The sequence below is a fragment of the Colossoma macropomum genome, unplaced genomic scaffold (genome assembly GCF_904425465.1).
Source record: "Colossoma macropomum unplaced genomic scaffold, Colossoma_macropomum, whole genome shotgun sequence".
Lineage (NCBI taxonomy): Eukaryota > Metazoa > Chordata > Actinopteri > Characiformes > Serrasalmidae > Colossoma > Colossoma macropomum.
Window position 1 is genome coordinate 2,518,232 of NW_023494809.1, and position 21,940 is coordinate 2,540,171.

General features: G+C 41.0%; 1 protein-coding gene across 1 annotated transcript in view; it reads left to right on the forward strand.

Moving 5' to 3' along the window:
- The window catches only part of itga8 (integrin, alpha 8), a 154,880-nt gene that overhangs the window by 30,504 nt on the left and 102,436 nt on the right, over positions 1-21,940 (forward strand). The window contains exons 7-13 of the mRNA XM_036558569.1: positions 2,756-2,881; positions 6,095-6,139; positions 7,698-7,708; positions 9,839-9,871; positions 11,265-11,321; positions 12,740-12,792; positions 19,631-19,836. Coding sequence (XP_036414462.1) covers positions 2,756-2,881; positions 6,095-6,139; positions 7,698-7,708; positions 9,839-9,871; positions 11,265-11,321; positions 12,740-12,792; positions 19,631-19,836 — 531 coding nt within the window. The remainder of the gene's footprint in view (positions 1-2,755; positions 2,882-6,094; positions 6,140-7,697; positions 7,709-9,838; positions 9,872-11,264; positions 11,322-12,739; positions 12,793-19,630; positions 19,837-21,940) is intronic.

Here is a 21,940-nt window from a genome sequence, read left to right on the forward strand (position 1 = left end):
TTTTGGAGATACAAGGTCCTTCCGACAACAGCGATATGGTGGATATTGTCAGTGCTTATGTAACACTGACCAACTGCAGGTTTTGTTACAAAAACAGCATAAATAGACCTGGTTAAGCAGTGAAATGAGATACATATTGAAGGGCTGGACGATGAATCGTTTTTTATTTTTAAATCGCAGTTCAGAAGAGTGCAGTTTTCAGATCTCAGTAGTTTTATAGCCAACATTATCAACAATGTTGTCTTAAGTGAGGAAATTTAACCTAATAACTACATGTTTACAAGTTCACTGCATTCAGTGTTCAAGCCTCAAACCAGTGAAAATGCATATGATGGTGTTCTTAGATTAAAAAAGTCTGTGATCACAAACATAAAACATCTAAAGTGAATTTTGCCTTTTGTTGTCCCTTTAATTTAAGTGGGATCTCTTCAGGAAAATATTTGAGTGCAAATTAAATAAGAATCCATAATTGTGGATTCAGTTTTAGAACCTCAGTTTAAGTTTCGGTACTTAGTTTTTTGCGAATAGGTTGCAGCTTTTATTTAGTCCTTTGAGCATTTAGCTTAAAACTACTCTGTGTAAGATTTGAGGGCCCAGAGCGCATGAATCTGATGATTGCGTTGGAGTATTTATAGAGAACTCAGCCAAAACTATCTATCATTGACATCATTTTTTCATCAGTATGATGTTGATTGAGCCTGTTCGTGTGACACTAATACACAAACTCATATGATGTGGTCTGAAAATCTCCTTTGAAATCTTTGTTTACGATCCAAAACCACCACTGAACCTACACGTCATCTGAGTGTATGTATGTAATGCTGATAGTGGCAAAATAGTGGAAAAGATTTCTTTGGGGACTATTTTGCCTCACAACACCCTGCATGTACCAGAATGTATAAAAAAAAGTTTATTAGTAAAACAGTGTCTCAGACATCAGGCAGCAAATTCATAACCATTTCTTGCACTAACTGTCTGTGAGGGAGCTTTTAGAGGTGGACGTCTGGTTCCTATCACCACCACTGTGAACAGTTCTGGCTGGGTCAGTTTCTCTAGAACGGAGCATTTCACACCAAACCACTCTGAATGGCTGTTTTTACATCTTAGCAATTGAATTGTACAGAACATTTTTAAAATGGCAGAATTCTCCCTTGTATTTTTAGAAGGTATTCGCACGTCAGGCCGCAAGCAGATGTTTCAGCTCTAACTTATCTTGTATCATAAAAAGAGTGTTTTTCTTTGTACTGACAGTATTTCTTCTGAAGCTTGTGGATATACACAGGCAGAAACACACACACAGACACACAGACGTACATAGAGAGATGAATGGTTGGGGCCCAGGTCAGCCTGCAGTTCTGCTAATAAAAGAGAATAATGAGTTTGTCTAACCTTCAGTGGGAAGAAAATACAGTCTCTCTCTCTCTCTCTCTCTCTCTCTCTCTCTCTCTCTCTCTCTCTCTCTCTCTCTCTCTCTCTCTCTCTTCCTCTCTCTCTCTCTCTATACAGTTTTGTCTTGACTTCAGAGAAGCATGTAGGGTTTGGTTTCCTGTTTGGCTGTTTCATTTCTGATTATTTTCCTTCTTTTTCAGAGAGATAAGCCTCTGTGCTCACATACATGTGACTGAGTATCCTAAAATGATCATTTACTACCAAATTTCAATACCTAAGTAATCATGTCCTTAATGTTGGAGCTTCTTAGATTCTTTATTTACTTGACAACAGCACAAAGAAGAGATATTTAATAATTTACCTCATCAACTTTATAGAGTTTTGTAAATGTACGCTCCAAAATTTCTCCCCAAAATTCAGTCCAATTCTGGGACAGCGGCAGTGTAATACTAGGAAGTTTGTGGAATGATCAAAAAAACCTGTTTGGGAACTTTTCCAATGTAAACAGCTAAATAGGTAACCGGAGATGCTGTATGATTATAGAAGGGCAGAATGAAAGCCATATAGCAACAATATCCAGAAACGCCGCCGACTTCTCTGGGCTAAAGCTCATCTGAGATGGACTGATGCCAATTGAAAGTCTGTGCTTTGGGCCAATGAGAAAAAGGACCATCCCGATTGTTACCAGCGTAAAGTTCAAATGCCAGCATCTGTCATGGTACGGGGGTTGTGTGTTAATGGGTAACTTGCACAAATGTGGAGGCACTATTAATGCTGAGGGCTATAGATGCATTTTGGAGCAACATGCTGGCATCTAGACTACGTCTTTTTCAGGGACACTGCTTGTTTCAGCAGGACAGTGCCATGCCACATTCTGCATGTGTTCTGTACTCTGTAGTAAGGGAGTGCAGGTGCTAGACTGGCCTGCCTGGAGTGCTTTATGAAGAGCAGTATGTGACAACAGAGACCTCAGACTGTTTAGCAGCCATAGTGTTACATCAAACAACAATGGGGGGAAAAATCTGCTTTCACAACTACAATAATTGGTGTCTTCAGTTCCCAAATGATTACTGAATGTTCTTCAAAGTAAAACATAAACGTGCCCCCGTCGCAACTTTTTTGGAACATGTTACAGGCATCAAATTTAGAATAAGCGTATATAAACACAAAAACAAATCAGTCGTTGAAATATTCAGTATCTGTTTTCAGTTAAAAGGGTTTGTAAATCATTGCCGTCTGTCTTTATTCACATTTTTCCAACTGTTCCAACTGTTTTCACAATTGGGTTTTAAGTCAGGGACAAGTGTGTTTGCTTGCATCTTTCTGTACATATGTTAACCTACGGTGTTTCTGTGTGCATGTTTAGGTCAAGTCATCACTGCAGGAGTAGCAGAGATTTTAAATGGCTATTCTCTGAAGGCTGTTCTCCGAAAAGTGCAGGGAGAAAAACAGACAGGCGCCGCGTCGGATGCCTATGACGACAGCTACCTGGGTAAGACTGTGTGTATGTCTCTCTGGATAGGCCCTTTTTCACATTTCCGCATTTTTTCTGCTGGAAGTAGTCGTTTGCAGGGTAACGCTGCTTCCACTAAAGCAATTACAATAACAACGTTGACGAGTTGAGCGTATACAGCTTACTTTCTACTTAAAAGAACCTCTGCATTTCACCGCTGCTGACTAACGTCACACTGAATGCAGTTTGTGCTTTAAAGTTGCTGCTGCAGCCGCTTTCAGAGGAACAGTTTTCATTTTCTCCCTCAAAAATGATCAGCGACTGAGAGAGCGAGCGCTCGGTGGAGAGTTGATGTTCGTTCACTGGTGCCAGTGTTTCCACCTTAAATGGTGCCTGAGCCGCCAGAATGTAACTACTGCACTATTTAAGGTGGAATGGGAAAATTTGAACAAGAAGTTGACTTCAGCCTCACGACTTTTTAGTGTTTGACAGTTTCTCGTTGCAGATTAGAAGAATCGGGAAACCAGCTGAGTGCTTATAAACGCAACAAGAAACCGTCTACAGTGGCGCTACGGACGCTGATGACCCGGCGTGCCCCCCTGTAGGGATGTGCATGCGTTCAGCTTGTTGCCGCTTTAACTAGTTTATTGTTAGCGAGCTGTTTCAACATCTCCGGCTAATATGGCTAACCTAGCGTTTTGGGTTATAGTTATTTTCACCTCTCCATTGGTTGATCACTCTGTAGACGTTAGCTCACGTTATTGTTCCCTGATAGCTGTGCAGGAGTTTTTTCGAATCATTTATATCATATTTAGTTTGGACTCCCACATTGTTGTGTGTTTGGTTCCCCAACCATTCTGGGCAGATCCTCGAATTTCAGTCTTGGCAAGAATGTCAAAGATAAGGTGGCACACCTTTCTGTGGTGGCTGAAGTGATATGAACGCCTGTGTTTCTGAGGTTAGCAACTGTCCGAAAGGCAACAGCAGAACTTTTTTTTACCCAGCGTTTATGCACTTCCGTTACTTGTGAAAAGGGCCTATGCGATCACTACATTTGAAATACGCTGTACAGTATGTAGACAGTGGCTCATACACTGGTTCTTCTGAAATCAAGGGGATTAATCGGGAGTTTGTTCTCTCTTTACTGCAATAACATCTATGGTGGTTGGTATAGTGTAGTGAGTAACACCTCTGCCTTCTACACTGTAGACTGGAGTTCAATCCCCACCTGGTTAGGCCCCCAACACTGTACCAGTAAGAGTCCTTGGGCAAGACTCCTAACACTACCTTCACCTACCTGTGTAAAATTATCAAAATTCTAGATAAGAGCGTCTGCCATAAATGTAATAGCCTCTACTCTTCTGGGAAGGCTTTACACTATATGTTGGAACATTGCTGTGAGGATTTGATTGCAGTCAGCCACAAGAGTATTAGTGAGGTCAGGTACTGATGTTGAATGATTAATTCTGGGTCACTCCAACTCATCCCAAAGCAATTGGTTGGAGCTCCATTATTTCAGAGAACGTAGTTCCACTGCTTCGCAGCCCTTTGCTGGGAGACCTTAAACCCCTCTAGCCGATGCTTGGCATTTGGCGTGGTGGTCTTAGGCTCATGTGCGGCCCATTCTGCTGGCCTTTTGCAACTTAAACACTCAGCAATAGGTGCAGCTAATAGTATTAGGAGAGATACTTGACAACTTAAGTGTGAGGTATTCTGGGATTTTCTTATAGCTTCATTTTTGGTGTTATAAAATCATATGGCATAAATTTCGGCACCCCTGGTCAAAGCTTTGTTGATTTTTTTAAAAGTGAAGATAAGTTAACACGTCCTCTTCAGAGAACTCACTTCTGCGCATTTTAATGTAAAATTAGTGTGTATTTACCAAATTTAACATGTTGCAAAAACTAAGTAACTTAATGTGGCCTGTGCAAAAAATATGGTACATTTATGTTTGTTTTATTTATTTATTTTTTTCGTCCGACATGATAAATTCAGCAAGTAAATAGAAATTGTGTTGTATTTCGTTGTGTTCTCTGCAGAGGATGTGTTAACAAGAAGAAAATCAAGGAAATGTGTCATTTGACTGGGCACAAATATTTATTTACAGCTTACTGAAACATCAAAAAAATGGCCTTCTGCCCAATCACTGCTGGGATAGGCTCCAGCAGCCAACCCCCCCACCCCCGCAACCCAGAAAGATAGGCAGCTTAGATAATATTTGTGTGTATACAACATGAAAAACATAGATTCCTAACTTTTTGCATTTTGATTCCAACCTTTTGAGCAGCAGTGTGTGATGTGGTTCGTGGAGCTTTTGAAAGCTCTGATTTATGTTATGTCAGGGACTTTCTTTACACACAGCTTTACAGGTCAGCAGAACTGGCCTTGACCCAGTTTATTACACACACATATAAACATACACACTATGGTCCTAACACTAGGAGCCTTCACTTGTTCTTTACCGAGGCCTCAGGTGAGTTTTGTGTGGAGTTGGGCGGACAGATAGAGGTTTTGTATGAAAATGCATTTCGTCCAAGACTTGATATGGAATACTGAATATAGTGATACACTATTAAAAATCATGTAAAATTACAGTAAAATGTAAAATTTACAGTAAAAATACTCTTTTAAAAACATTAGTTCCTTTATTCAGTGATAACTTGTACAGTACATAGGACGTTATTTTTACACTTATATTTCAAGTTTTTTCGGGGTTAGCTATGAGTTGTTATGTGATCAAAATACTGTGATTATCTATTTATTGTCATTTATAGTTATCAAATTATTCTCAGCTATTATGGAATCCTCTACAGCTCCGTTCATCAGTATAAACTTATCAAATTTTTTCTTATTTTCTTACAGCTCACTACACATCAATACACATTTATCTAACTGTTTTTTATTGAAAACACTGACTGCAAACTTTTGAACAGCAGTGTATATGAGTATAAGTGTATAAAAGGCTTTCATACCTGACATTTTTTCCTATTTTTCAGCCCCAACCCCAAATGAAATTCTGCGTTAAATACCATTAATTAAAGGAAAATAGTATTATTTCACAGTTGTTATGGTTATTTAACCAGATAAATGGGCCATTATTAAAATTTTACCCAGGTTCCCACATTACAAAAAATGTGGAAAGTGTTTGACTTTGAATATCCGTTTTTATAGTGAACTGAAGAATTAATTATATTTGTGCTCCTGACCTCAGTCTGACTTATCCTGTCTCTTTTTCCTCCCTCTGTTCTTTAGGATACTCTGTAGCGGTTGGGGAATTCACTGGTGATTCACAGCAAGGTGAAAATCCCTGTCTCTGTCTCTACTTATCTGTCTGTCTGTCTGTCTGTCTCTGTCTTATACCGACACATCAAGCAAGTAATTCAGCTTCAGTTTTTCATGAAGTTAAATGTTTGCGGGCGGCGCATGGATAAGTAAATTAAATAAAGGTAAAAAAAATTGGAAAGGAATTGAATTGAAACTGAAAGAAAACAGTCACACTGTGAGTTTTACCTCATTTTAGACACCCCAGTCCCTGATGGGAATTTGGCTCTGGAGTGTGTAAAACGACATGCGGTTTCTTATGGAGAATTGACTCGAGTGAGTGGTGGGAAATGAGTTCCTGAGAAACATAAAATATCCCCCCAGTCTTCGAGGGTGGCGAGCTAATCAAATTAGTTATTTAGAGCTGTCGCCATTCCAGCGTTAGAAGTAAGTGAAAAGTTATGTGTCCTTTAGCTTGTTTTCTGTGTGTGTGTGTGTGTGTGTGTGTGTGAGAGAGAGACTCTGTGTGTGGTAGTAATGGGGGCTTCATTGACTGTGTTGGGCTTTGATCATTCTGCTCAGTCTCAGCCCAAAATTACAGAGCACTCTGAGCTCTCTGTCAGAGAAACCAGCCTCTGCTCACCACACATCTGTCTGCTCTCTCGCCCTCTCTCTCTCTCACCCTCTCTCTCTCTCACTCTCTTTCTCTTTCTCTCTCTCTCTCTCTCCCTCTCTCTCCATCTCTCTCTCTCTCTCTCTCTCTCTCTCAGATACATATATCTCCCACTCTCTCTTGCTTTTTCTTTTCTTTTCTTTTTTCTTTCTTACTTTCTTATTTTCTTTATTTATTTCTTTTATAGTGTCTGCCCATCTGCCTTCTTCTCTCTCTCTCTCTCACAGATACGGATATGTCCATCTCTTTTGTTTCTTTCGCTTTTTTGTTTTCTTTCTTTCTCTCTCTTTTCTTTCTTTCTTTCTTTGCTCGTTTTTTTCTTTCTTTTTTGTATTCTGTTTCTTTTTCTCCCTTCCATTCTCTCTCTCTCTGTCTTTCTCTCACACTCTCTCTCACACAAATACTGGTATCTCACTATTTCTGTCTCGTTTGTTTAATTTCTTTTCTTTTTCTTTGTTTGTTTGTTTGTTTGTTTGTTTGTTTCTTTCTTTCTTTCTTTCTTTCTTTCTTTGTACCCATCTTCCCTTTGCTCTCTCTTTTTCTCACAAATACTGATATCTCACAATTTCTGTCTTTTTCTTTCTTTCTTTCTTTGCTCTTGTTTTTTGTTTCTTTTTTGTATTCTGTTTCTTTATATATTCTCTTTTTTCTCCCTTTCATTCCCTCTCTCTCTCTCTCTCTATCTTTCTCTCACACTCTCTCTCTTACACAAATACTGATATCTCACAATTTCTGTGAGATATATTCTGTGAGATATATTTCTTTTTTTCCTTTCTTTCCTTTTTCTCTCTCTTTCTTTCTTTCTTTCTTTCTCTCTTTCTTTCTCTGCACTTTGCTCTCTCTCTCTTTCTCTCTCTCTCTCTCTCTTCTCTCTCTCTCTGATACTGGGTCTGGTAGAGGTCTGCTGGGAGACTGGGGGAGAGGGAATTGCTGTCTGTGCTGTGTTAGTGGCTCTGTTTGTGGTGTGGTGTGTAGTTTGGGATGGGGGGCTGAAGTGGGGGGGGTATCAGAATGGGTACAGATGGGTAGAGCTGTTGCATTTTGGACACAGCAGGTTTCGATGAGTAGGAGAGGAGTGGGCTTTGTGTCTGGTAGAAGTACATAATACAACATTTGTGTATCATTATCCTGATATTGGCCTTTATATTATTAATACCACAGAAAGCTGCAGTTCGGAAATGAGTTTCTAACCAGTCGCTGGGTGTTTTGTTGTGTTCTGTGAGCATCTGTGATGTTCCTCAGCCTTAATCCACACATATTAGCTCCGTCCCAAAGCCTGGGCTGCAGCCGAGGTAGTGCGGGTCCTCGGTAGGACTGTCCTATGAGGACTCCTCCTTAGTAGCCTATTGGTCACACAAATGGAGCAGTTCTAACCTGCGTGGTGACGCCACCAGAACGTCGCCTCTTACAAAATGTAGGCTGCATTTCTAGGCTGTATATGGAGGGTCCTTCACTTTGGAATGGCCTGCTATGACGTAGCGGCCGAGACATGCAGCCTAGGCTTTGGAACGCAGCTGTTGTGTGTGGCACATGGGTCATTCTACAGAAACATCCACTTTTTTATCTGTCCATAGGAGTCATTGGTGTTACTGATCGTCATTGGTGTTACACATAAGAAACGGTAACACCAGAGACATTTTAATGAAAAATGCATTTCACAAAATCTCTGCTACAGAGCATCAAACCACATGTTGTCAATCATGGAATATCCACTAAAATATGAAATTTAATCCATTTGTGTTCTATTTTTTCACAATTACCTCAGAATAAAGTCGGTCACACCAGTGACTTCAGCTAAAAGCTTCATATGAAATCATGAGCTAAATGAGAAAATCTCTGACAACTGAAAGACACAGTGGACTCACCATGTGCTTTTCTTCATAGATCCTCAGAAAATAGGTAAAAGGAAGTCGAGTGATGTCATCAGTGTGACTTTTATTTCAAAATAAGAGATTTTTTGTTACACGGTAACACCAGTGACACGACTCCTGGGGAACTTTCGTTATATATTTTATAATTATATTCTATTTTTATTATATTTTTTTCTTTGTCATTTAAATCATATATTTCATAGTCATGTATAGATTATTGCAGTTAAAATTGCAGAAAAACATGTTTTTTTTTCTCAAAAAAGGCACTCAGCCTTTACACATGACTGTGAGGACGAGCAATTTTGTGATGTTTGGAATTCTAGATAATTGATTGAAAAACCAATATTGCTAAATTGAGGCTCAAGAAGCTGTAATTGTTAAAATAACTTATTGTTTTATTTTAAAATGTAAATAAATTGTAACCCTAATATGTTTTTCAAGTATAATATATCTGTAAACGCTAAGAACACAAAAAACGTTTCTGTAGAATGACCCACATTCAGGTGATTAAAGGAGAAGAATGACAGCTGCTTTTTTGTCTCAGTTTTGGAGGATCTTTACATCGTACAAGGATCAAAGATCAATACATTGTAAGGCATGTCGCACTATGTAGCAATGCAAACGCAACATGTTCGTTTGGCTATATCGTAGAGCCCTGGTCTGGTCTTACTGGGTGGTGCTGGGTGCTGTCACACACACACACACACACACACACACACACACACACACCCACACACACTCCATTCCCATCACTGCACTCATCCATCAGACAGCAGTCTTCTCTTCCTCTCTCACTCCATCTCCCTCGGTCTGTGTCTCTCTCTCTCCCTTAAATATTTATGTGGGAATGATTGACGCGGTGCTGATAGAGACGAACTCTCCAAAACTCACCATCCTCACCTCACTGTTTACCCCCAGATAACCCTGATAAAGTGTCTGTGTGTGTGTTTTACAGAAAGAGAAGCAAAGCTCTGCTAACACATAAACAAACGCACACACACAGGGCCTCTCACAGCACAGGAAGTGACCATGTTTGTGTTAGTTTTCTCTCTCTGAGATGGAGTCAGTTTCTTCAAGTAATAATAACCAAAGATGTATAAAAGCTACTGGCGTGTGTAAACGTCTTAAGAATCTGTATGTCTGTATACTTATGGCCTTTTTTCATGCTTTTGTCCTCAGAGCTGGTGGCAGGGGGTACCACGAGGAGCGCAGAGCTTCGGTTATGTAAGTACACTTCACCTAACCTAACTAACCTCGCGTTTCACATGACGTCACGCTGTATAGTCGCCGCCGTTTTGAGGGCCGAATCAGGGAGTGACTGCGCTGCACGGTGTGCAAGATGCGACAAAAGCTAAGAAAGACAAGATCTTTAATTCAGTGTTTTCAGACTCCAGGCTTGGAGCTCCTGCACTGTATAGTTTAGTGTTTCTCTCTGCTGTTCACCTCGTTCAGCTCAGGAAGGGATTAATTAGCTAATAATATCAGGTATTTTAACCAGGAAACCACAGTTATGCAGTGCAGGGGTTTCAGACTGGAGCTGAACTCTGAACTAACTGCACTAGCAAACTTACAGAATCACGTCTGTCGAAACACGACGTCGTTTTCCGAACCCACGACATTCAGTCTGATATTTAACGCTTATGTTTCTCCATTTAAACCTCATTTAAATCTCCAGAAACAGAGAGTAAAGTTATCACCGGCGGTCTGCAGCTCCGTTAGGGGGACGACTGTTCATCTCTCGGCTGTTAACATCAGCTAAAGTTATCTAAAGGCCAGCATTGATCACATCTGTGTTAATTAGCTGATGTCGTTCCTCCTATGATCACAGAGCTATCTCCTCTTTATGCAACACCATGGGATCCTTTACCCACCCTGACATGAAGAGCCGGTGGGCTTCTGTGCTTTTAACTGCTTTGAGAGACTCTCCAGAACAGGGAGAATATGGAAGGGGGAGATTTTTTTGGGCATGCAGTTTTAATGATGCTGATTGGTGGGATATAACTTTTAGCTACATTAGCTGCGTGGCTCTACTTCAGATACTAAACATGTACTGGCTGATCATCTACCTTTGGTGTATGGGAGACATTCTCTTTAAGACGAGTTTGAAAGAGGTTAAAGGCGGTCTGACTCTAAGGGAAGAGTCAAGGATGTGTAAATGTGCGTCAGCATGCTCGTCTAGGTTAGTGCCCCTGCCTCACCTCATCTGGATGCTATTTTAGATGTTATGAAGGGATCCCAGGCTGGACTGTACTATGCCGGGCTTTGAGGACGGGGTCCTCCCCTTCTGGCTCTGATTTAGACTCAACCATTGGAAGTCAGATACGGGGATTTCGTATTAAACTTGTGGTATGTTTTCTCTGCCCCTAATGATCTTGCGTGATGCGCGTCAGGCTCAGTTTGATTTTAATGTCTTAGTCAGAAATGCCACACAAAGCTTCAATAAAGCAACTCTGGCTGTAATTATTACGCTACTAAGACTCTGACATAGGGAGAGCCGCTCGGCCTTGGCAGAAGTTGTTGTTTGCATGCCTACATTACCATAACTCTGCAATACATGTGGATCTGTCATATGGTTGAAATGTTTTATGTTTGAGTTAATCTTATTTTTCTTTTTTAGGTCGCTGTGATTAACTCCACAAATCTGACCTTCATTCAGAATTTCACTGGAGAGCAGGTCAGTTTATTCCAGCGTAAAGACACTAATACAGACTTCAACTTTTCCCCAACGTGAGACTGGAATGAACATGGATGTGCATATATGGTCATGTGCAAGAGCACTGGCCACTTTATTAGAAACACCTACCTTGTACTTGAACTCTCTGGCCACTTTATTAGAAACACCCACCTTGTACTTCAGCTCTGTGGCCACTTTATTAGAAGCACGGACCTTGTACTTCAACTCACTGGCCACATTTTTAGATACACCGGCCTTATACTTCCACTCATTTGCCACTTTATTGGAAACACTGACCTTGTACTTTTACTAACTGGCCACTTTTTTAGAAACACTGGCCATGTACTTCAACTCATTGGCCACTTTATTAGAAACATCTACCTTGTACTTCAGCTCACTGGCCACTTTATTAGAAACACCTACCTTGAACTTCAGCACACTGGCCACTTTATTAGAAACACCCACCTTGTACTTCAACTCACTGGCCACTTTACTAGAAACACCTACCTTGAGCTTCAGCTCACTGGCCACTTTATTAGAAACACCCACCTTGTACTTCAGTTCACTGGCCACTTTATTAGAAACACCCACCTTGTACTTCAGCTCACTGGCCACTTTATTAGAAACACTTACCTTGTACTTCAACTCTCTGGCCACATTACTAGAAACACTGACCTTGTACTTCAGCTCACTGGCCACTTTACTAGAAACACCCACCTTGTACTTCAGCTCACTGGCCACTTTACTAGAAACACCCTACCTTGAGCTTCACTCACTGGCCACTTTATTAGAAACACCTACCTTGTACTTCAGCTTCCTGGCTTTGGTTAAATATACGCTTTCTGCTTTCTTTTTTACTTGATGGCTGTTTTAACAGGGAATTAAATTAATGAAGGGCTGGTTTCTGACTTTTGTATGATTACAGACTCGATCCCCTCTGTTGCTGAACATTAAACAGACTCTTTCTACCCCATTCATCGTTGGTCAGTTTGTGACCACAGGATTGCTGTTGTGCAGATATTATTTGGGTGTTGGACCATTCTTAACACAGCAGTGACCCTGACGTGGTAGTATATAGTGCTGGTACCAATGTATCCAACCCAGAATCGTCCAACCAAGAGTGGCTCTGTTTTTAATAAAGTGGGCCTAAATGTATATCTTTGTCATGTATCAGTACCCCTGACCGAGAAAAACAGAGTTCCCAAAACATGCATATGATTTTAATAATGCTGATAAAGGCTTTAGAAAAGTGTCCCCTTTGTTGTGGAATACAATATACGTGCATTACCTTTGGATTAAGTGGATTTCTTTTTACTGTAATCAAATATGTGAACATGTATTCTCACAAATTATGTCTCATGTGGTCTGTGCCAGAGTGCATGATTCGATTTTAGTTGACGCAACATTGTTTCTCATAGATGGCCTCATATTTTGGATACACTGTGGCAGTGACTGACCTGAATGGAGATGGGTAAGTAGTTAAGGCACACACACAATACAGTCACAATTAGACAAGGGTGAAGAATGGATTAGTACAGGAATGTATTCAGCACCAGCTTCATAATTCATTCATTCATAATGAAAAGTGAGTTTATTCCTCGCTTAAAAGAGTGTAACAACACCAGCGTCATCACCGTCACGCTTTCTTCACCCACAGTGAGACTAGATCCTCTTATTTGTCTTGTTTTGTCTTGTTTTTGTTTGATTTGTTGAATTGAAGTGCAAATTGGGGTTTTTTACGAGGTGTGTGTGTAGTTGGACATGAGCTTTGGGTTTAGGACTGTTTTGAGACTTTAATGGCTTCTTAATTCTGTTATCTGTGTCGTCCACAGATGAAGTCAGATTTATGAGGTGGACTTTTGTTTGGATGTTTGTGTATTTGTTGTTGATTTGGTCATTGAGGGACAGAATGAACACCAGATGAAGCAATATAGCAATGCCAAAAAGACAAATTTAGTCTTCTCTTCTCTTCTCTTCTCTTCTCTTCTCTTCTTCTTTTCTCTTATCTTCTTTTCTCCTCTCTTCTCTTCTTTTCTCTTCTCCTGTTCTCTCTTCTCTTCTCTTCTCTTCTCTTCTCCTACTCTTCTCTTCCTTCCTCTTCTCTTCACTCCTCTTCTTTTCTCTTCTCTTCTCCTGTTCTCTCTTCTCTTCTTTTATCTTCTCCTCTTATCTCATCTCTTCTCTTCTCTCCTCTTCTCTTCTCTTCTCCTACTCTCCTCTCTTCTCCTCTCTTCTCATCTCCTCTCTTCTCTTTCTTCTCTTTTTTTATCTTCTCCTCTTATCTCATCTCTTCTCTCTCCTCTTCTTCTCTTCTCCTACTCTCCTCTCTTCTCCTCTCTTCTCATCTCCTCTCTTCTCTTTCTTCTCTTTTTTTATCTTCTCCTCTTATCTCATCTCTTCTCTTCTCTCCTCCTCTCTTCTATCCTCTCCTCTCTTCTCTTCTCCTCTCCTCTCCTCTCCTCTCCTTCCCTCTCCACTTTTCTCTTCTCTTCTCTTCTCCACTGCTCTCCTCTGTTCTTCTCTTCTCTTCTCTTCTCTTCTCTTCTCTTCTCCACTGCTCTCCTCTTTTCTTCTCTTCTCTTCTCTTCTCTTCTCTTCTCTTTTCCACTGCTCTCCTCTGTTCTTCTCTGTTCTTCTCTTCTCTTCTATTCTCTTCTCCACTGCTCTCCTCTGTTCTTCTCTTCTCTTCTCTTCTCTTCTCTTCTCTCTCATCTGTTGTCCTCCTCTTGTTGTCTGAGTGTATTCTGTGTTTGTGCTGTGTTTGAGTAAGGTGGTCTTTGTGTCCTCTTTGGGGTCTCCCTCTGTTGAGTCTGTGGTTTCCTCTCTGGTCTTTATGGACAGATAGACTGATTGCCTGTGGTCTCTCTCTGACTCGAGATCGTAGCTGGAAATGTAGCGTGGTGATGTTTGAGTTTATGCTGTGTTCGCCATTAACTCCAGCCCTGTGTTTACCCCGTAATGCACACACTAACAGCCCCCAGAGCTCACGGTGCCAAACACAAAAGCCACTAAGCACGGAATGCAGAGCAATGAACCAACAGTGGCTTTACTGCAGCTTTGAGTCTGCGCCAGCGCGGAGCGTTTGAATGTATCGTAACAATAGCCGAAGAAATGGACGATTGGTTTGAAACCATGCAAAAAAAGAAAGAAAGAAAAAAGAAAGCATAGACTAAAGTCGTCTGTTTGTTTTCCTGTCTGATAAGACTTTAATCAGAACAGAGCGCCACACTGTTTGTTTGGTCGCTTGGTTGGAATGTAGAACACAGTAAAGCTACGTTACATCACTGAGCTTCAGCCCCGTCACACAGAACCGCACAGCCTGACACACGAGAGAACAGCCTCTCTCTCTCTCACTCTCTCTCTCTCTCTCTTTCTCTCTCTCTTTCTCTCTCACTCTCTCTCTCTCTCTTTCTCTCTCTCTCTTTCGCTCTCTCGCTCTCTCTTTCTCTTTCTTTCTCACTCTCTCTCTGTTCTCTCTCTCTGTTTCTCGCTCTCTTTTTCTCTCTCTCTCTTTCTTTCTCTCTTTCTCTCTCTTTCTTCTCTCACTCTCTCTCTCTTTCTCTCTCTCAAGTTCAAGTTCAAGTTTGCTTTATTGACATGACAAATGTACAGTTTGTATTGTCAAAGCACAACAAAAATGATCTATATATCAAAAGTTAATAAAAAAAATAAAAAACAAACAATAATAATAATAATCATAATAATTGTAATAATAATAATATAATAATAATAATAATAATGGACATCTGTATTACATATATACATATATAACAGTGAGTAAAAGAAAAAGGCTGTGGTTTGGTGGTCACTCACTGTCCAGGAGCGTATGGCACTCGTACACATATCTGGCTGCAGTGGACGCTGAAGGACCCTCTCCTAATATAATTACTGATTTATCTTCATCTCCCAACGTCCTGAAGTTGTTGTTGCTATTTGTTTTTCAAATTGATTACAGTATTTATTTCTCATAGATTCATATTTTGGGCAGTTTAGTAGGAAGTGCACCTCTGTCTCTACCTCACCTGTCCTGCAGTGACCGCACACTCTCTCCTTCAGACCAGCACACTTCAGTGGGATGCTGGTCCCATCTAGTGTAGTCATGATGACTGAGTGGACCCCAGACTTCACTACCATACAGCACAATAGGCTGGACTGCACTGTCAAAGATCTTTGTCCAGATTCTAATTTGGATATTAATCTTGGAGAATTGTTTCCTGATTGAGTTGAGGCTCTGCAGGCCTTTTCTTTCAGTGCATTCACTGCCAGCCCGAAGCCTCCTGAGGCACTAATCTTTAGTCCCAGGTAATCATATGAAAGCGTTTGATCCAGGGCGGCGTCACCTAGACTGAACACATATCTGCTGTCCTGAGATCTGGCTTTCTTTTGGAAGATCATGACTTTAGATTTGTTTGGGTTTACTGTCAGGGCCCAGTTCTGACAGTACTGCTCTAGCAGATCCAAGGGCTGCTGTAGCCCCTTTTCAGTGGGCGACAGCAGCACAAGGTCATCTGCGTAGAGGAGAAGTTTAACTTCCGACTGGTTTGGCGTCAGGCCAGGTGTTGCAGATCGCTCCAGTAACACCGCTAACTCATCAATGTACATATTAAATAGAGTAGGGGACAAGCTGCAGCCCTGTCTGACACCACAGCCCTTGAGTGAAGAGATCTGTCATTTTATCGCCAATTTTTATTCCACATTTATTATTGATGTACATTGATTTAATGATGTCATAGACTTTACCTCCTACACCGGTTTGGAGAATTTTGTAACGTAAACCTTCTTGCCAAATAGAATCAGAGGCTTTTTTAAAATCTATAAAAATGCAGAAACTTTTCTCTTATTTTGTTGGTGAGTATGTTGGTTGGTCAGGGTGTGTAGGGGGTAAATATGGTCGGTAGTGCGATGATTTGGTAGAAAGCCAATTTATCCTTTACTGTTCGGTAAGGAAGCCCCAGGTTGCTGCTCACACAGATGCCTCGGTAGTTATTAGGGTCCAGTTTGTCTCCACTCTTGTAGATTGGGGAAATAAGCCCCCAGCACCAAATCTCAGGAAAGAGAGCTCTCACTCTCTCTCTCTCGCTCTCTTTTTCTCTCTCTCTCTCACTCTCGCTCTCTCACTCACGCTGTCTCTTTCTCTCTCTCTTTCTCTTGCTCACTCTCTCTCTTTCGTTTTTCTTTCTTTTCTCTCTTTTTTCTCTCTCTCTCTCTTTCTCTTTCTTTCTCTCTCTTTTTCTTCCTTTTTTTCTTTCTTTCTTTTTTACTTGCTTGCTTTCTTTCTTACTTTCTCTTTCTTTTTTCTTTCTTTTTACTTTCTCTTTCTTTTTCTTTCTTTCTTTCTTTTTCTTTCTCTTTCTTCCTTTCTTTTTTCTCTTTCTTTCTTTCTTACTTCCTCTTTCTTTCTTTTTTCTTTCTTCTGTTTCTTTCATATTCTACTCTTTCTTTTCTTTCTTTGACTCTTGTTTGTTTGTTTGTTTGCTTAATATATTTGTGTCTTATTTTTTTGTTTTTAATTTCTCCAACTCTCTTTTGTTCATTCATTTTCTTTTTGTCTTTTTTACATTTTTATCTTTGATTTTCTTTTTTTTACATATTTGTTGTCATAGCCTTCTTTTTTCCTTTTTTATTTTTCTCTCATAGTTTTCTTGTTTTCCTTTTCTATATTTCTTGCTGTTTTTAATTCTTTTTTCTATTATATCTTTTTTGTGAATCCTCTTTTTTTCCTTAGTTTCATTCTTTCTTTCGTCCTTTTTTTCTCTTTCCTTTCTTCACTCTTCTGGCTTCAGGTCTGCTGTGTTCAGAGATGCAGGAAAATTCGGCCTCCATCCTTCCATAAATACCCCAAACCATTTCTCAGCATTTTCAGCGTCTGATCCCAAAGAGGACGTTTTTATTTGAGCCATCAATCTCACTGCAGTTATGGCTTCTGACATTCTGTGGCGTGGTCTGTCTGACGCTGGCTGGCTGGACTGATGCCGATTTGATGGCTTCATGTTTTATACTGGATATTCTATAGTGCTTATGTCCAGTTATGGGTCCTGCACTCTTTCTATATCAGTCCATCAGTCTCAGGACTGACGTAAGTGGGGACTCAACGCGTGTCTTATAAAAGACTGATGGTGTTGTGTACATATGTGTGTGTGTGTGTGTGTGTGTGTGTGTGTGTGTGCTCTTCTGCTGACCTCTTTGTAGGAAGCCAAGCATCTTGAAAAGTTCATTTGTGTGTTGCTGTACTTATGGACTGTGTGCCAAATTACATATTTTGTTGAATTTTGAAGTGAAAACATAGTAAACACAATGTCTGCAGTAAACCATAAAAAAGGCCTCAAAGCTTAATGAACTCCTTAGGCCAAGAATGTCCACTCTTATTTATAAAGGGTCAGTGTGGCTGCAGGTTTTCGTTTCAAACAAGCAGGATCACACCTGATTCTACTTGTTTAATCAGTTGGCCTCGGCCTTCAAACTGATCATCTGCACTAATCCTTTGTGGGTAAGATTGGACACCCCTGCTTTAGCCTTAATTGACTCATTACAACAAGTTATGCAGGTCAAGAATCATTATTAGGAATTGTGAGCTAAAGACAATTCGAAAACTTAAATCCTCATGGGCCCCTCTAAGAAGCTGGCTGAGGGTCTGAAAATGAAGCTGATTGATGCCCACAAAGCAGGGGAAGGCTATAAAAAGATGTCAGAGCGTTTCCAGCTCACTAATTTCACTGTCCGATTTGTCATTAACCATCTGGGGTTCACGGCTTACTTTTGTTTTGCTCAGAAGGGTGGTGTTGTTCCGTCAAAAAGTCAGGAACACAGCCTGTGATTAGTCGACAAGTCAGGAACACAGCCTCTGTTTAGTCAACAAGTCAGTGAGACACCCTCTGATTGGTTGACAAGTCAGGAACACAGCCTCTGATTGGTCAACAAGTCAGGAACATAGCCTCTGATTGGTCGACAAGTCAGGAACACAGACTCTGATTGGTCAACAAGTCAGGAACACAGTATCCGATTAGTCAACAAGTCAGCAACACAGCCTCCGATTAGTCAACAAGTCAGGAACACAGCCTCTGATTGGTCTCCAAGTCAGGAAGGCTCTGATGTAAAAGTCATCGGAAGGCAAGCTTACCTGTGACCTCATCAAGTCAACACCTGAATTATGCAAATCGCAATGGAAATAAGCCAGAGGCATTTTGGAAGCAAATGCTGTAGACTGATGAAATAAAAATGGAACTCTTAGGCCACAGTCATGAAAGGTATACTTGGAGACACAAATGAGCAGCATTTGATGTGCCAACTGTTAAGCATGGAGGTGGATCTACTATGGCAACAAGTAGTACAACAAACATTCCATAAGTAGATGGAAGAATGGATTCCACTAAATATCAGCGAATTATGGAAGCAAATGTAACCCAGTAGATCAAGAAACTGCAGCTGAAAAAAGGACTGGCTTCTACCACAGGGCACTGACCAAAACGTACCTCAAAATCCACCATGAACTACTTCAACCCCCACAGTCCCCCTGACTTAAACATGCTGTGCAAGAATGCACATGAGTATCACAGAGCTGGAAGCATTCTGCAAGGAAGAGTGGCATAGAATTCCTAAAACAACAACTAAGGACTGACTTAGTAGGGATGTCCAAAGTTCTGCACATACCATAATGACTGTTGAATGAAATCGTCAAATATATCAAAACTGTGAATTAACATTTGCAGAAAAATGTTATTCTAAATTGTTGCAGAGGTTGTGTTTACTGCTTTTTTGCTTCAAAAATCAACAAAAGGTAGCCTGGCCAGGAGTGCCCAAGCTTTTTAAGATTAAGAGACCCTTGTTAGTCCCACAATGGGGAAGTTTCACCTCCGCAATCTAACCCATCTCTGCAGTGAAACACCACATACACACTAGTGAATGTACACACACACTAGGGGGCAGTGAGCACACTTGCCCGGAGTGGTGGGCAGCCCTATCCGCAGCGCCCAAGGAGCAGTTGGGGGTTAGGTGCCTTGCTCAAGGGCATTTCAGTCTCGTACTGTCGGCTCAGGGGATCGAACCGACGACCTTCTGGTCACAGGGCTGGTTCCCTAACCCCCTACCCCATGACTGCCCACATGGGCTGGGTACATAGTTGCATACAACTATATATAGTTGCGCAATTATATGTAGTTGTATGCAACTATATATGCGCTTAGGCTCCAGCACCCCACCGCGACCCAGAAGGATAAGCGGTTTAGATGATGTGTGTCTGTGCATGTGTGTATATATGTGCTGAGATGGACTAATAAACATATATGTATATAAATTTGTGTGCTTGTCTGTAGGTTGGATGACGTTCTGGTGGGAGCTCCTCTCTACATGGACCGCGAGTTTGAGAGTAAGCCGCGGGAAGTGGGCAGAATTTATCTTTACCTGCAGGAGGACGCGCTCCTCTTTTCTCCTCCCATCACTCTGACCGGTACACATGTGTTTGGACGCTACGGCAGCGCCATCGCTCCACTCGGAGATGTCAACCAGGATGGCTACCTGGGTAAGTGTGTGTAGCCATTTTCTCGCTTAGAGTGTCGTGTTACTAGCATACCTTTATCGGTAATGTTCAGGCTTTGCATCGTTTGTACTTAATTCTTTTTCACAGTATCCATAAAATGCAATTTTCACCTATTTTGGAGGCGGTTCTGTGTGAAAAAAGCTGCACTTGTGAGAGACGTGGTTTGTTTTCACAGCAGCCTGATTCATTTGCGTAAACTTTTTGACGCACCGCACAGTCATGCATGAAAAAGAGTAGGATACGCTGTGGTGCTTTGAGCTGCTGGAGCAAAGTAAATGCAGCGTTAATCTAGGACGGTCAAAATATCCTCATTGCCATTAGCTTAGCACTAACATACTACTAAAATCCCATAGGGGTGCTAGTAGAAATTAGCATTCTAGTAGGGGTGCTTTATTTCTTAGGTTTTTTATAAAGGTTTTTCACATTTTTGGCCCGTCCTGAAGGCCTAGCTCTAATAATCATAATAATAATAAGTTCTCCACTGCAAATAATCAACATTTGTTGCCCTATTGTGTGTATTTTTGGCATCCAGCATGTCAAAAGTCATTCTTTCTCCTCCTCCACACTTCCTAATCTTCTCGGGCTGTGTTTTGTCTTGGATGAAGAGGATATCCTATCTTCAGACCAAGTGCTGAGAATGAAAAGCTCTTCAGCCAATCAGGATTTAGGAGCTTAGCTAGTGACCCCCATGACCCTGTCACTGGTTTCCTGTTAGGACTCACTCCAAAAACGTGTGTGTGATGCGTATGTCTGTGCGTTTGTTTTTTGTTTTGCTGTCTTTGTGGGGACCGAATTTAGATATAAATACAACAAAACATTAAAAGTGTTCTTTAAATGTTCCTGGTTCGTGTGAACATGAAAGTCTTTTCTTATGTGCAATAATCAGCAATAATCATAGTAGATGAATAGCGTTCGGGGGTGCACGTCTGTGTGTGCGTGTGTTTCAGCTATTTTTACTCCGCAGATGTGTGAGATATGAGTCCTGAGTTTACATTCTTTAGCTCAGTTTGTTTTTGTGTTTATTTTCTCTGTCTGCTTGACTCACTCAACCCAAGAGCCGCTCTCTGTGTCGCTCTCTGAGTCACTGTAAGAGTATCTTCATTAAGGCTGTGGTAAGCCAATTAAACTCAGTTATGAGAACAAATGATAAGTAAAATCTGCCTAAATCTGTGGGTTGGGTGTGTAATGATACACAAAATCCATTATTTGTTTTGAAGCGATACAGTAGTTTCTTAATTCGGTGCATTTTTGGTACAGCTAAAAAAAGCAGTGGCTGAAAAAGTGCAAAAACAGTGCAGTACTTGGTTGTGTCCTGCTCTAATGCTCCTGCAGCGAGCTAATATGTTAGCCCCAAGTGATACAATACAATACTCCAATCTGCGATACAACACAAATCCGATTTTTTGCCCTAATGTGACTCAGATCTGATGTTTTCAGGGCTGTGTGGACACAAATCTGATCTTTTCAAATCCAACCTGAGCCACTTTCATATGTGGTCCAAGATTGGATACGTATCCAATTCGTGGCCATGTGACCTTAATGTGACGCTCAGATCGGAATTCATGTGCTTTTTTTCCACTGCGCCATCATTCAGTGTTACCATGGCAGCAGCACCAAACAGAAGTTAAAGCCTGTAAACGGTGGAAAAGCAACACATCTCACCTTTTTCTCCTTCGTCTCGCTCTAATAATGAAGCTGAGAGCTGATCAGAGTTAATTACCTTCTCAGCGAAGCTCGTTCTGCTCGTTAGTTTGTGCTGATGATGAACGTGATTCATTCACGTGACGTTACTGAGTAGGATGAGCTCAGGAGGGTCATTTCAGGACGCCGGTTCATCACATTAATGACAGATTTGAATCACTTACCTACATGAATGTGAACCTGAGCAAAACATCGGAGTTGAGCAATGAGACTCGTAAAGCGGACGTAGCCAAAGACCATAATAGGATAGATCCAAAGCTTTTCTTTAGTTTCCTTCCCAATCAGCTCGTGGTTTGGTTGTCATGGTGGCGCTGCATGTTGTTTTCAACAGCTCTTCCTACTTTAGAAAGGAAACGGGTGCAAGGGCAGGGATCAGGCCTAACTA